The sequence below is a fragment of the Perissodus microlepis genome, chromosome 3, assembly GCF_051167445.1.
Source record: "Perissodus microlepis isolate ML-2025 ecotype Zambia chromosome 3, ASM5116744v1, whole genome shotgun sequence".
Lineage (NCBI taxonomy): Eukaryota > Metazoa > Chordata > Actinopteri > Cichliformes > Cichlidae > Perissodus > Perissodus microlepis.
The window spans coordinates 14867445-14881176 of NC_140463.1; the positions used below are offsets into that span (position 1 = coordinate 14867445).

The 13732-nt window shown below is 37.3% G+C and overlaps 1 protein-coding gene across 1 annotated transcript; it reads right to left on the bottom strand.

Moving 5' to 3' along the window:
• Positions 1-2825: 2825 nt before the first annotated feature.
• Positions 2826-7120, bottom strand: LOC146390099 (putative high affinity immunoglobulin gamma Fc receptor IB). The gene is made up of 10 exons (XM_084923166.1): positions 7015-7120; positions 6856-6900; positions 6355-6615; positions 6031-6276; positions 5630-5746; positions 5060-5116; positions 4623-4688; positions 3948-4016; positions 3707-3792; positions 2826-3333 (listed from the first exon to the last, which is right to left on the bottom strand). The coding sequence occupies exons 1-10, from the start codon at positions 7043-7045 to the stop codon at positions 3331-3333; spliced, it is 981 nt and encodes a 326-aa protein (XP_084779292.1). The 5' UTR covers positions 7046-7120; the 3' UTR covers positions 2826-3330.
• Positions 7121-13732: the final 6612 nt, after the last annotated feature.

Here is a 13732-nt window from a genome sequence, read left to right on the forward strand (position 1 = left end):
ACGTGACAACTAAGAATTCTGTGCTTAAGTAATGAATTGTAGAATAAATTATGCATTTGTCAATCCTTTTTGCTAACATGTGTCGGGCAGAGTGTAAATCCCGAGGCTGAACGGCCTTTGTACAAGCACACACGCTTCTTAGCAGGGCAAAGCTATGAGCTGATTTTGTCTCTATCTGTCATTCTGCAATTCATCTCATGTAAACAATAACATGGCGCACAGCATGAGGTGAAAAAAGGCACACACCTTTGACGTTGCGTGACGAACTCTGTATTCCTCGTCCACACATAGTCTTAAAAAATCTGAGTTTTTGGTGGTTCGACGCGCCGTTTACGTGTGGACGAAAGGCCCAAACGCATAGAAACAGTTGCGTTTTCAAAAATACACTTGTAGGTGTGGACGTAGCATAAAAGAGTTAGTAGTTTATTTTATTACTACCTTTAATTTATTGCAGATTACTTGTATTTGCTTAATTGTTTACTAAATGTTTGAGGTGTGAAATAAACCGCAATGTGGCTGGAGGATATGTTTGTGCGCGCGGGGGGCCTAGCAAAAAAACGTTTGGGAACCACTGATCTAATTGAACATACGCAAGACAACAATTTATAGACATGCACACTATACCTATCTAAAGTAACCCGTGTTACTTGTTTTCACTCACGCGTGAGTGTGCTGTTTAACGCTCCTCCTTCATCAACTCGTCTATGCACCCTGCAAAGCACACAGGAAGTACAGAACAAATATAAATACAAGACCTTATGACTAAATCAAAAAGAATAGAAATGGATTGCAGTGGTGCTGTGTTAAAGTGTTAAATTGCAGTGTTAAAGCTTCAAATACAGACATCACCCAGCAGTTTCTGAGTAAGTGTGTTTTGGGTTAATCTCGTTTATTTAACAGCAGCATTGTTCCATATACAGCTCACATGATTAGAAGCTCTTAATGTACTCTTACTTAAAGAGCACTGGCATGTCGCAGCATGTTTTTACAGAGCTGACCGGCATTCGGGTGATTTAGTTTTATGGACTTGAACTTGGATGTCTACAACCAGTGTTTCCAACGTAACACAAAACGATTTAATCACCACAGCACTGACTTTTACAGAGAGAAGGGGAGGCACTTTAATCAATGGTGTTCTGTATATAAGGGTTGGATGAGTGCAAGAGCTGTTACTGGTGGAGCACTTTAAGAGCACTGTGCCTGAAATCAATTCACATATGTATACAGTGGCTTGCAAAAGTATTCGGCCCCTTGAACTTTCCCACATTTTGTCACATTACAGCCACAAACATGAATCAATTTTATTGGAATTCCACGTAAAGACCAACACAAAGTGGTGTACACGTGAGAAGTGGAACGAAAATCATACATGATTCCAAACATTTTTTACAAATAAATAACTGCAAAGTGGGGTGTGTGTAATTATTCAGCCCCCTTTGGTCTGAGTGCAGTCAGTTGCCCATAGACATTGCCTGATGAGTGCTAATGACTAAATAGAGTGCACCTGTGTGTAATCTAATGTCAGTACAAATACAGCTGCTCTGTGACGGCCTCAGAGGTTGTCTAAGAGAATATTGGGAGCAACAACACCATGAAGTCCAAAGAACACACCGGAGAGGTCAGGGATAAAGTTATTGAGAAATTTAAAGCAGGCTTAGGCTACAAAAAGATTTCCCACGGAGCACTGTTCAAGCGATCATTCAGAAATGGAAGGAGTATGGCACAACTGTAAACCTACCAAGACAAGGCCGTCCACCTAAACTCACAGGCCGAACAAGGAGAGCGCTGATCAGAAATGCAGCCAAGAGGCCCATGGTGACTCTGGACGAGCTGCAGAGATCTACAGCTCAGGTGGGGGAATCTGTCCATAGGACAACTATTAGTCGTGCACTGCACAAAGTTGGCCTTTATGGAAGAGTGGCAAGAAGAAAGCCATTGTTAACAGAAAACCATAAAAAGTCCCGTTTGCAGTTTGCCACAAGCCATGTGGGGGACACAGCAAACATGTGAAGAAGGTGCTCTGGTCAGATGAGACCAAAATGGAACTTTTTGGCCAAAATGCGAAACGCTATGTGTGGCGGAAAACTAACACTGCACATCACTCTGAACACACCATCCCCACTGTCAAATATGGTGGTGGCAGCATCATGCTCTGGGGGTGCTTCTCTTCAGCAGGGACAGGGAAGCTGGTCAGAGTTGATGGGAAGATGGATGGAGCCAAATACAGGGCAGTCTTGGAAGAAAACCTCTTGGAATCTGCAAAAGACTTGAGACTGGGGCGGAGGTTCACCTTCCAGCAGGACAACGACCCTAAACATAAAGCCAGGGCAACAATGGAATGGTTTAAAACAAAACATATCCATGTGTTAGAATGGCCCAGTCAAAGTCCAGATCTAAATCCAATCGAGAATCTGTGGCAAGATCTGAAAACTGCTGTTCACAAACGCTGTCCATCTAATCTGACTGAGCTGGAGTTGTTTTGCAAAGAAGAATGATCAAGAATTTCAGTCTCTAGATGTGCAAAGCTGGTAGAGACATACCCTAAAAGACTGGCAGCTGTAATTGCAGCAAAAGGTGGTTCTACAAAGTATTGACTCAGGGGGCTGAATAATTACGCACACTCCACTTTTCAGTTATTTAGTTGTAAAAAATGTTTGGAATCATGTATGATTTTCGTTCCACTTCTCACGTGTACAACACTTTGTGTTGGTCTTTCACGTGCAATTCCAATAAAATAGATTCATGTTTGTGGCTGTAATGTGACAAAATGTGGAAAAGTTCAAGGGGGCCAAATACTTTTGCAAGCCATTGTGTGTGTGTGTAGTGAGACCTCTTATGTCATTTGATACGGCCAAATGGATTTGGACTCACTAAAAAAGTGAAATGAGTAATGGGTCCAGAGGTGGGCCCATTTTACAAAAACTCTTTAAATGCTTGTAACTTCATTGCCATTTGAGCCAGACAGAAAATACAAATGTTTCCTGAAAGACCAGAGTTGTTTTAGTTATTATTTCACAAAATATAAAATAAATACATTAGGCCTTGCATAAGTCCATGTAGGGTTAGGCCACTTTACAGGGCATCTACAATATAACACAGACATCATAACAATCAGATGATCAGGATAGTGGTTTATCACCACTCTAAGATGATCAGTAGTGAAACAGGCTGTCCATCTCTGAACTGCTGCCTATTTGCTTCTGGTCCTTCTGATGAGCAGCAGGATCATGGGTGGTGGACTGGATTTGCTGCAGTTTCTCAGTTTTTCCCGTTCCAGGCAATTTCTTTTGATGCAAAGTACAATCTTACTGGTGTATCCATAACCATGGCTTACTGCACACAAAGAGATGGAATTAGTTATAACATATATGCAGTTGTGGTGCCTACAGCCCTACAGAAAAGGAACTAGCATCTTTAAGTGGCAGGCAATTTCAAATGCAGCGTTTCTATCAGCCCAGCAAACACACAAACTGTTTTTGTTTTTGTGGGGTTTTTTTTCAAATGTCCTAATGAGGAGCTACTTTTTACTTTATTTTTAATACATTTCCAAGCCTGTACTTTCAGTAAAATAACTTCAGTAAAATAAGTTGCCAACGTTAAAAGTACTTTTTGAAAAGTACTAATGTATTGAAATCTGTATTAACTGTCCACTCTTTTGTATTCATCATATATTATCTGCAATATAACACCACTGCCTCAGTCTTACCTCTTGTAATACAGAATAAAAAGCGTCATCTGCCACAAGTTGATAGACATGTGACGAAGTTCTTCTTGCAGTGGACTTTTCTGGTTCTGTTTTGACAACAGAATTAAATCAGTCGATAGAACCAATTTCTACTCAATAAAACACTTATATTGCCTTACATTATTATAGGTTAATTGATAATGTATTTAATAGTGGTTGATCTGAATACAAATGGCTTTTAACAAGTCATAACAAGTCTCACCTTCATTTACTTCAGCGTACTCCTGTTCTACGAGGTAGTAACAGGGTCCAGAAGACAATCCATCTTCATCTAAAGGAGACATAGAGTGAGAGTAAAGTGAGGATATCAATATGTTGAAAACAATGAAGAAAATCTGTATTTTTGGTTAATTACGTCAAATTTGACATTTTAGAAATGTCTAATATACATATAAGGCAATACCTGCAGTTTTATACATTTTTATGCTATATACATTGTTTTTGTCTTTTCAAAATGAGTAAGATGATTGAATATTGATTATATCATGTTCCTATTCTTGTTTTGTTTAATTTATAGTTTATTCTAAACAGAATACAAAATTTCACTGTATGCCACTTTTAGTTTTGAGCTGTACAAAGCAAACTCACACCTCTCACTCTAGATGCGCGTCTAAAAGACATGCTTGAACTGTATTAGCACTGTGGTTTTTATTTGAAGCACAAGTCCAGGAAACTCATGTTCTCACCACCGCCTACACATTTAGCAATAACAGATACACATCACAAGAAAGGGTAAGGCAATACCAGACAAACAAGTCTTGTTTGACTTCATAAATCAAATTTGGAATAAAAGTTATATCAACTTAAATTCTGTTAGTGTAAACTTAACAATAAGTTATTTTTTAACAGGAGATAGCTATAATTTACATGACATTACCTGTTTTTTTCCTGTTTTTATTTACAGTAGCGTATGTTGCTCTGCTTGCATTAGGTGCACTGGCCTCTGTGATTAAAAAAACAACAACATAAAACATTAAAAGACAACAGTAGTCTTGAGACAAAATAGAGTTTTTTTTATGTCAGGACATTTAGCTTCTGTTTTTCACAATTAAAAATCTTATAATGTATATTACTTTAACCAAGTATTTATTTCAAGTTGGTCAAAAGGACACAAGTTTTTATTTATTAATACAATAACAATTAAGAGCACATCCTAATAAATAGTTCTTGGCTTTCCTGTTTGGTGCCTGTTAACGCTTGGTTTTAAAGTACTTTATAGGTTCCAAAAGAGAGTAAGTTAAGTTATTTTAGCATAGTTAAGTCTTTTGCAGGATGCCATACACATGGGTAATTAAACAGTGTTTGTGTTCTGACCTGTTTGACGCTCTGTTGAATCTGAAGTACGCACCTTACTTGACAGATAGAGCAGTGCTATAGTACAAGGAAGAAAAACAACGTCACCGGTGAACAACATGGAAAAAATAAAGGTATTTTTAAAACTTTAGACAACAACAGTGCTATAAAAAAGTCATGAGCCACTGCTATTTCTTTGTATTTTGCTAAAAGAATTTGGAAACAGTTGAGGCAATTTACTTAAATGTGTAAAAACATACATGGAAATGTAGCGTAAAAGACAAAAAAAATAGTGTGTTTAAAAGATATTTAGTATAAGCACCTTTATTCTTGAACACAGTCTAAAGTTTCTTAGGAAAGCTTCTTTGTAATTTATTTAAGTAGTCTTCAGAAATAGTTCTGAAGACTAACTGAAGAGACAGATTAATCTTTCAGGTCTTTGTTGGATCTTATCATGATTCTTTCAAGTACTTTCCATTTGCCGTTGATCTGGACTTTTCCAAAGTACTGTATGCCTTTTGAGAATTTCAAAACAGCAAAACAATGAGCACAAAATTCTACATGAAATATAATGTTTGTTATTTTCTTTACCTCTGTCCCAGTAATCTTTCCCAAAGTGACGCAGTGCCCCCACCACCAACACAACACTCAATAAAACAGTGACAATAATCCAAGGTGTGGCAGGATGGCTTTCCTTTTTGGAACTATCTGTAAATATATTTAAATATATTTGTAAATATGAATAAAGTCGTTTAATTTATCTTTTGAAAAAATTGGAAAAAAAGCAAAAAAAAAGGTCAAACAGGAAGATAAAAATCAGTCAGAGGGTATGTGAAAGTTTAGTACACCTGTTCCATTTCCTTAAAGTGTACCTTTAACACTGCACACTGGAAATTCCACAGTATTTCAAAAAGCTACAGATTTGAATGACAGCAGTCAAATGTATCTATGGAATTTATTTTAAAACTTTGTTGATTCTCATGTGTTCTGACCTGTGACATTCAGCCAGCTCACTGGTGACTCTCCAGCTCCTGAAATGCTGCATTTGTAAAGTCCTTCATGAGAATATAAAACTCTGCCGATGGTCATGTATCCTGTGGAGCTGTTCCTGATGAGGATTCCATCTTTGTAGAACTCAGCTGTGAAGTTGGAGGAAGTTGTCTTGTTTCTGCAGCTCAGAGTCACAGCTTCTCCCTCCATCACAGGAACAGCAGGACTCTCCAGGATCACAGAACCAGCTGAAAACCAACATGTATAAATCTATTCAATGATGTGTTTGATTATGACAGCATATTGCTTACTAAATGGAAACTTACCAGTAATAGTGATGTTGATAATGTTGCTTTTCTCCCCTCCTCCAGTCTCACATATGAACTCTCCACTGTCGTCTGTATAAAGATTTTTTATAGAACAGGACGATCCTGTTGTTGTTTTCTCATTAGTGTAGCTGCATGATTTCATTTTCCCTCTCAACTTATGTACAATGTTATAATGAGAGACGCCCTCACAGTAAAAAGTTACTGGCTCATATTCAAAGAACTGTGATCTGTTTGGAACAACACGAAGAAAAACTGCACCTGAGATAAGGAAAAGGAGAAATTCAGTTCAGTTTTATTGTTTAATAAAAATGTTGTCAAACTATACAGAACAAAATAACAACAGATAAAAATAACGGCAAATATGTATCAAATATACATTGACTAAATATACATGAGGGATGAACACATGTCCTACATCTAATTTCTAAATTATCTACTTCTCCATCAAACAATTGCAAAAAAAATACTGATATCAGTGAGCAGGTAGCTGGGACTCACCAACGTTGTCATCATGTGCACACAGCAGGATCTTGACAGTTATCACTGAAGAGAATTAAAGATCTATTAAAATAAATACTTTATCTTAATCTTAATAATTACTGACATTTTTAACCTTTATATTGCTGAGTTTTATTGTGGATGTAAGACCGTACTCACACAGCTTGATGCAGGCAGCTCTGAACACCATGATGTTGTGCTGCAGACTGAATACTAAAGTGTGAAAACTGAGAGCAGGGGCGTCTTCCTGTTTGTCTTCCTGTTCCTAAAGCAGTTTTACTACCACTACCACTACTACTTTCTACTATTTCTTTTACAACTCAATGCTAATTAATGTAATCATTTAACTTTACTAAAGTAGTTTCCACAGTAACCAAGTTGATCTCGTGTCAGCTTAAGCTTCAGTGTTTCAGTTTCCTATTTGTGGGTGGAGCAAGGAACTGCTTCAGTCTCTGAAAAATGTTAGCCGTTCAACAAATGTAAAGACAGATGATTAGAATGAACTGAACATGATTGATTCATGTACAGAATTCAGACTGGTGGTTAGACTCCAATGGCCCATCACAGCATAATGGATTCCTATCGGTGATAGGGATTAGGCAAGAAACCCCTGGTGGTTGTGGTGGTGGTGGAGCCTGAGTGACATAGGAGGGGTGGTGATGGGGAGGAGGTGGGTTGCACAAAGGTGTCTGCAAGAGAAAGTCTTAGGTGTAAAGGAGTAAAAAGGAGTAAAAAAAAAGTGCCAAGTAAAGACCGATTGGCCAGAGAGATGATTTGAACCAGACCAGTGATGTTACAGTCGGCCTGACAGTGTTGTAAAGCTTAGATATAGACACACATTCCACTTTAGATATACTTTATAGTCTTTAGTGATACTCAATTTGTCAACAATCAGGAGTCCTATTTTAAAATGTCTTTTTCAAAAATTAACCAAGTAGTTTCAAAACACATGAACCAAAGCAAGGCAAGGCATTTAGGCACTGTTTTCAGTGCCTAAATATGATCGATATATTATTGAAGAGGAAACAATACTCCAAAAACAACCACACAACCAGGTAAAAAGCAGAAAGACAAAATTAGGGAAGCACATCAGAGAAAAGTTACCACAACACAGCTACAGAGATGCTTCTGCAAAAATAAAGGGGAAGACTGGGCTATGTACACTGAGGAACTGAATGGAGGTGTAAGTAATCTCCAAACACAGAGACAAGACGGATAAAACTCATGCTAAACATGACAAACATAATACAGACTACACAAAAATACTCAGTCTGAGGCAGGATCAAAACTCCATATTGCTAGACCTGAAAACCAGTAAATCAGCCTTTGTGTCACAAAGTGTAGTGTAGTGTGAAAGGTGGACCCAAATGCAGATGAAACAAAACTTGACTTGAATAACCAAAAATGAGTCATTTATTGAGGCTGGCAAAATAACTGCAAGCAAAAGGCAAGACTAACAATAAACTAAACCGGGTGAGTTAAATTAAATAAAAACCTACAACAGGAACATGGACCTGACATGAGGAAACGTGACATGAACCCTTGGCCTGGAAACAGAGGGCTTAAACACACAGGAGGTGATTAGGGGAAATGGGAACACACGGGGTAACAGCTGACTGACATGAGTCTAATGACAGGGGAAGTGAAACTAAATACAGTGAACAAAGAACACACGACTCCTTATAAATAAAACAGGAAACACTGAAACTAGACATGAAAACAGATCTTAACAGACCTAACATGTGATGAACGATACAAGAACCCAAACACAGAAACCAAGGACACAATAAATAATGACTGCCTTTAACCTCAACTAAAAGCTAAATAGGAATGACACATGAACTAATCACAATTGAGACAAATACCAAATGTACTCAGAGCACTGGGTCAGAGACCCAACCTGTGATACTTTGCAGTAACGTCGGTTAACAACTGTAAAACTCTGATCCCTGCGATTCATTATCCAGCAGTCATTTCATTCAGTTTTTTTCTTATCACAAATAAAGTTTTTCTTTATTATTTCAAATATATTTATTTCAACTACATAAAACGCAAAGAGACCTTAAACCCAACACATGATAGGAGAAATACACATTTCAATAAAGAGAAAATAACCACATAATCTATGAATGTAGAAATAACAATGCTGTGGTTGGGTTGCACATCTCATACATGCACACGTTTGAGATCAGCAAGTTAGAGGTGAGGTGTGTGATTGGACTGACACATGGTTTTAAGTTGGGAGAAAATTAGGTCAGGTTGAGAGATGAGGTCAGGCAGGAGTTTCGGTAGATTATGACTTTCACAAACCACAGTGTGATCGGCAGTAAGAGTAGAGCTGATGTTTATCACGTATGTTCAAAGTGACAAAAAGGAGTGAAAAAAGGTATTTGTAGAAACAACAGATCAACCAGTTCATTTCTTGAGACAATCACTATTACCAGCAAAATGAATGAATCAGTAAGTTATTCATTAACTACAAGAAGTATGATGGGATAATTGGTTTTATTGCTCTATTTTTCAAAATTGCATGGACTATTTTCCGCTTCATGGCAACACAAGTTAGTTGGTCTAGCTTTGACTTCCTATCAGTGAAGAACAGCAGCAGAACCGCAATCACAACTATGAAAAGAGTCTGTAAGATGAGGTGACAGCTGTGCTCTGAGGCATGATCTCACTCAATGTGTCTGCAGAGATTATTTATCATGTATAAAGGACACGGGCAGATTTAAATGTGTTTTTCTGATCAAAATATATTAAACATATTGTTTTTAAATTATGTATTAATAGTGGATGTGCTCAGTCTGCCCTCTGCAGTAAATCAACCAGCATTACAACACTGGCAGAAATAAAGTTATACACAGTTTGACTTTGAGTTGATTTCAATATTTCTTCAATGGAGGTTTTACTTAGTACAGTGTCAGTGCCAGCAGCTCTTAATGGCAGAGAAAGTTGAGTCTTTAACTCATCTGATTCAGGTACAGCCTCAGGCTGGCATTGACGGCTTCACCATATAGAGTATCGTAACTTGTAGCATACTGGAACATACATGGTGGAATTAGAAGGGTTGTTTTTTGTAACATGAACAACACACATTTCTGTAATGTCTAAATTCCAAGAGATAATTGATTTAAAAAAGTAATGGTAATACTTTGCATATTTAAATTTTCTGATAATACTTAAATATTTTAAATATGCTTGATAAATTATTACGTTGTTACAATCCATGAAGCTTTGTATCTTTTAAGAAGACTTATAAAGTCACAAAATTCTATTTACTTCCCTCCTTTGTGGATTTTTTTTTAAATAAGAAAGAAAGATTAGATAAAGGCTAATTTTTATCCTTCTTAGTAGTAGTAGCTCAGAAAGTGACCTTTTGAGGCCCATCATATATACTACAAACAATTAAGGTCAAGCAGAAACAAGCTGAGCTCCACCTCAGCATCTAATCATATCCTCTTCTCACTTCTGCTTTTACAAAGTCTGACAAATAAAACAAACAAACAAAAAAAACCCAGCTTATTTTCTTTACTTTACTGAACAGCTGCTGCTACAACATGAAATAAGCCACCAGATATTTAGTCTGTGCACTAGACCACAATTCACATAGAGACATGCCCAGTAAACGTTGCAGGTGTATTTCACTGCTTACCACAAATTTGGTTCATCTGTTTTGGAAAACAAAGCAATGCAACACATTTACATTAGCGGTTACCACGGTGACAACCTGCTGTCTAGAAGAAATGAGCTGCAGTTGCTCTTTTCTTTTAAACAACATTCACACACAAGCAAAAAGAACACAAGAAACAAGTGGTTTAATTTTAACTTCTACATAAGAGCCAGATACATCTGTTACTATGTGAACTTTATCTGTTCTTATAACCATGTGAGTCTGACAGCTGTTTCTAGCTGAAGACACACATAACAGTTTGTTGACTTTCACACCAAACCCAGCAGACGATGTACAGCTTGTTCAATTGCACTATTAATAATACGTGATAAATGTCTTCACTTTCACTCAGATGTTATTTTGTCTTCATTCCGCTCTTTTTTTGAGACCTGTATTAATTATTGAATTTAGAATCATAGTCACAAGTTTAATTGCAATCACACCAGGTGAAACTATATACAGTGCACAGGACTGGAGTTTCCAGGAATCCAGGGATGGAAGGAAGACGGGTCCACACACACTCCACACGTCCACTCCTCACTCTCCACTTTCATAATCCTTTTCAGCACTCCTTTCCACACCTCTCTGCCAGACTCAGGGGAACACATCAGGAAACAGGGACGGGTCAAGGAATTTCTTTACAAGGAAACACAGTAAGAACAGACTGGAACTTCATATGGAAAACAGAGGTTAATAGAGCTGTACTGACTAGAGTTACTCAACAATCCAGCAAAGAAGCATTCCGAGCCATCATCATAGCAGCTCAGGCAGATTCCCAGCAGGTGGGTGATTACAACAGGTGCATGGGCCAAGGGCTGGAGCCCAGCTGAGCTCCAGCCAGGCAGATGGGAGAAACAGGAGAGTTAGGAGAGAGAGAAAAAAACAAAAACAACATGTGGCCTGAAACTAGCTCACATGGACTGTATTGTTTTTAACTAAGTACTTTTCTTAACTTCATCTGCACAGGTGTTCAAGCACTAACTCCTGTGACTGTAATGCTGTAATATTTTACATTAGTCCTTACTAAAGGCTTCCTGAACATAAGGATTCCTCTCAGGTCTTATTTGGAACAGGTTCTGAATGTTGTGGGGAAAAAATGCTGCTTTATACGTTGTTTGTGCAGTTCTGAGGTCAACCAAATCCTTAATTTTTAAAATATTAAATTTAATAAAAAGTGGATTTGTTGGCTCTCTTGAAGTGGTTTTACTTATGATGCTTATTGCTTTTTTTTGCAGGATGTGTATTGGATGGCTGCGTCTTTTATAGGTGTCCCCCCTCACATCCACACAATATATCATGTATTGTCTAATTCAATGTTCTTTATTGTCCGTTTACTATTGGTAGAATGCTATGAATACTTTGAAATCCAAATTTATTTGTATTTATTACGTATTATTTGAATTCAGCACACAAGGTATAACTGTCCCCAGTCTTACCAACTATATTGCAGAATGGTTATGGGATGGTTTATACCTGGTGACGGGATCTATCTGCTTAACAAAATGGTGGAAATAAATTAGTTGGTAGCCCAATTTTTATGTAATAAAATGCTTATTAACCTTAGATTGTTACAAATTGCTAGGTGATGTCTGCTGTTGCTTTGCTGGCAATGCCACCATTAAATAGCTCTTAATCACAATGAGTCTCACCTTGTGGCTGAGTATGTGGGATAAGCTGTAGTAAATGGGTCTAGAAGACAATATCCATCTGCTAGAGAAAAACAGTGGGAGTGAAATGACAGATAACGACAGAAATATTGGTGATGAGACTTTATTTAAAAAGATGCTTCAGAATTACGATCTATGCGGTTTTCATTTGAGGTGTAAGTTCAGTAAGGTCAGATTATCAATAGTATATGTACATTTAGAGTATAAATAACATATAAACATATACAAAACCCATTCAGCACTTTTTTTTCTGCTTGCCACTTCACATAAATAATGTCCTACCCTTGTTAAAAAAAATCTCAGTACCATGCCATCCTGTTGTTTTTTCTCACAGCAGCAGATGTTGATCTACCTGCATTCAGTCTGCTGGCCTTTATAGACAGGGAAACTCAAAACTAGAAAAACATTAAAACACGGATACATTTCTCAAATATCCATAGTTTTCAAATACTGGTGAATCCCGTATAATGTAATTCACCCATAATGCTTGGAGTTATTTAAAGAAAAGTAACCATTATTCTGGAATTGTATTTATTTATTACAACTTCCTAAACTCAAGGAGGAGACACAAATCTCTTTGATGTTCCATCTGGCAAATAAAACGTGGCGTAATTACTCCTTGTGATAAGGGAGCTTTATTATATATTTTAATATTACATCTTCTGGATTAGGGGTGTCAAACTCCAGGCCTCAAGGGCTGGTGTCCTGCAGGTTTTAGATCTCAGCCTGTTTCAACACACCTGAATCAGATGATTAGTTTATTACCAGGCTTCTGGAGAACTTCAAGACATGTTGAGGAGGTCATTTAACCATTTAAATCAGCTGTGTTGGATCAAGGATATATCTAAAAACTGCAGGACACAGGCCCTCAAGGCCTGGAGTTCGACACCTGTGTTCTAGATCTAAAGTCACATATTTCTGAGATAAATGAATAAATGACCCTAAACCTATAACTACTAGTTTTTTTGTTTTTTCTTTTTAAAAAAATATTTTACAAGGGGTAGTGTAACAGCTGCCTTTTGTGACAGGGGGTGCTGCCGCGCTTGTACTTCACATGGCCTTTCTCTGAGGCCTCACCAGATGATTCATTTGCATGCAATATCATAGAAGATTAGAATCACATTTCAACAACATTAGTCATATAAATGTTTAATTTTAACCTCTATTTTCAATGATGAATGCAGAATTAAAAACAGTGTGGCCCAGTTTTGCTGCTGAAACATATGATTTAAAAAATAATCTTTCAGTGTTTTCTATCAAACCAAACTAATGCTGAGTTTAATACACCTTGTAATTTAATATCCCCCCATGTTCACATTCTGCCTGTGATGCATTAACATTATAAACAGTCTTATTACCACGAACCCTACAAGTAAACAGTTTTAGACATATTTACTCCTTTTTGTTTTGACCAAGATATACTACAGATAATTGATATTTTTGAAGGATACAAATGACAGAAAATGTATACAAATATATTCCCAGCAATGGTGTAGGTACTTTAGAGATGTTTAACAGAGTTATGGTGGGATTTTACAGA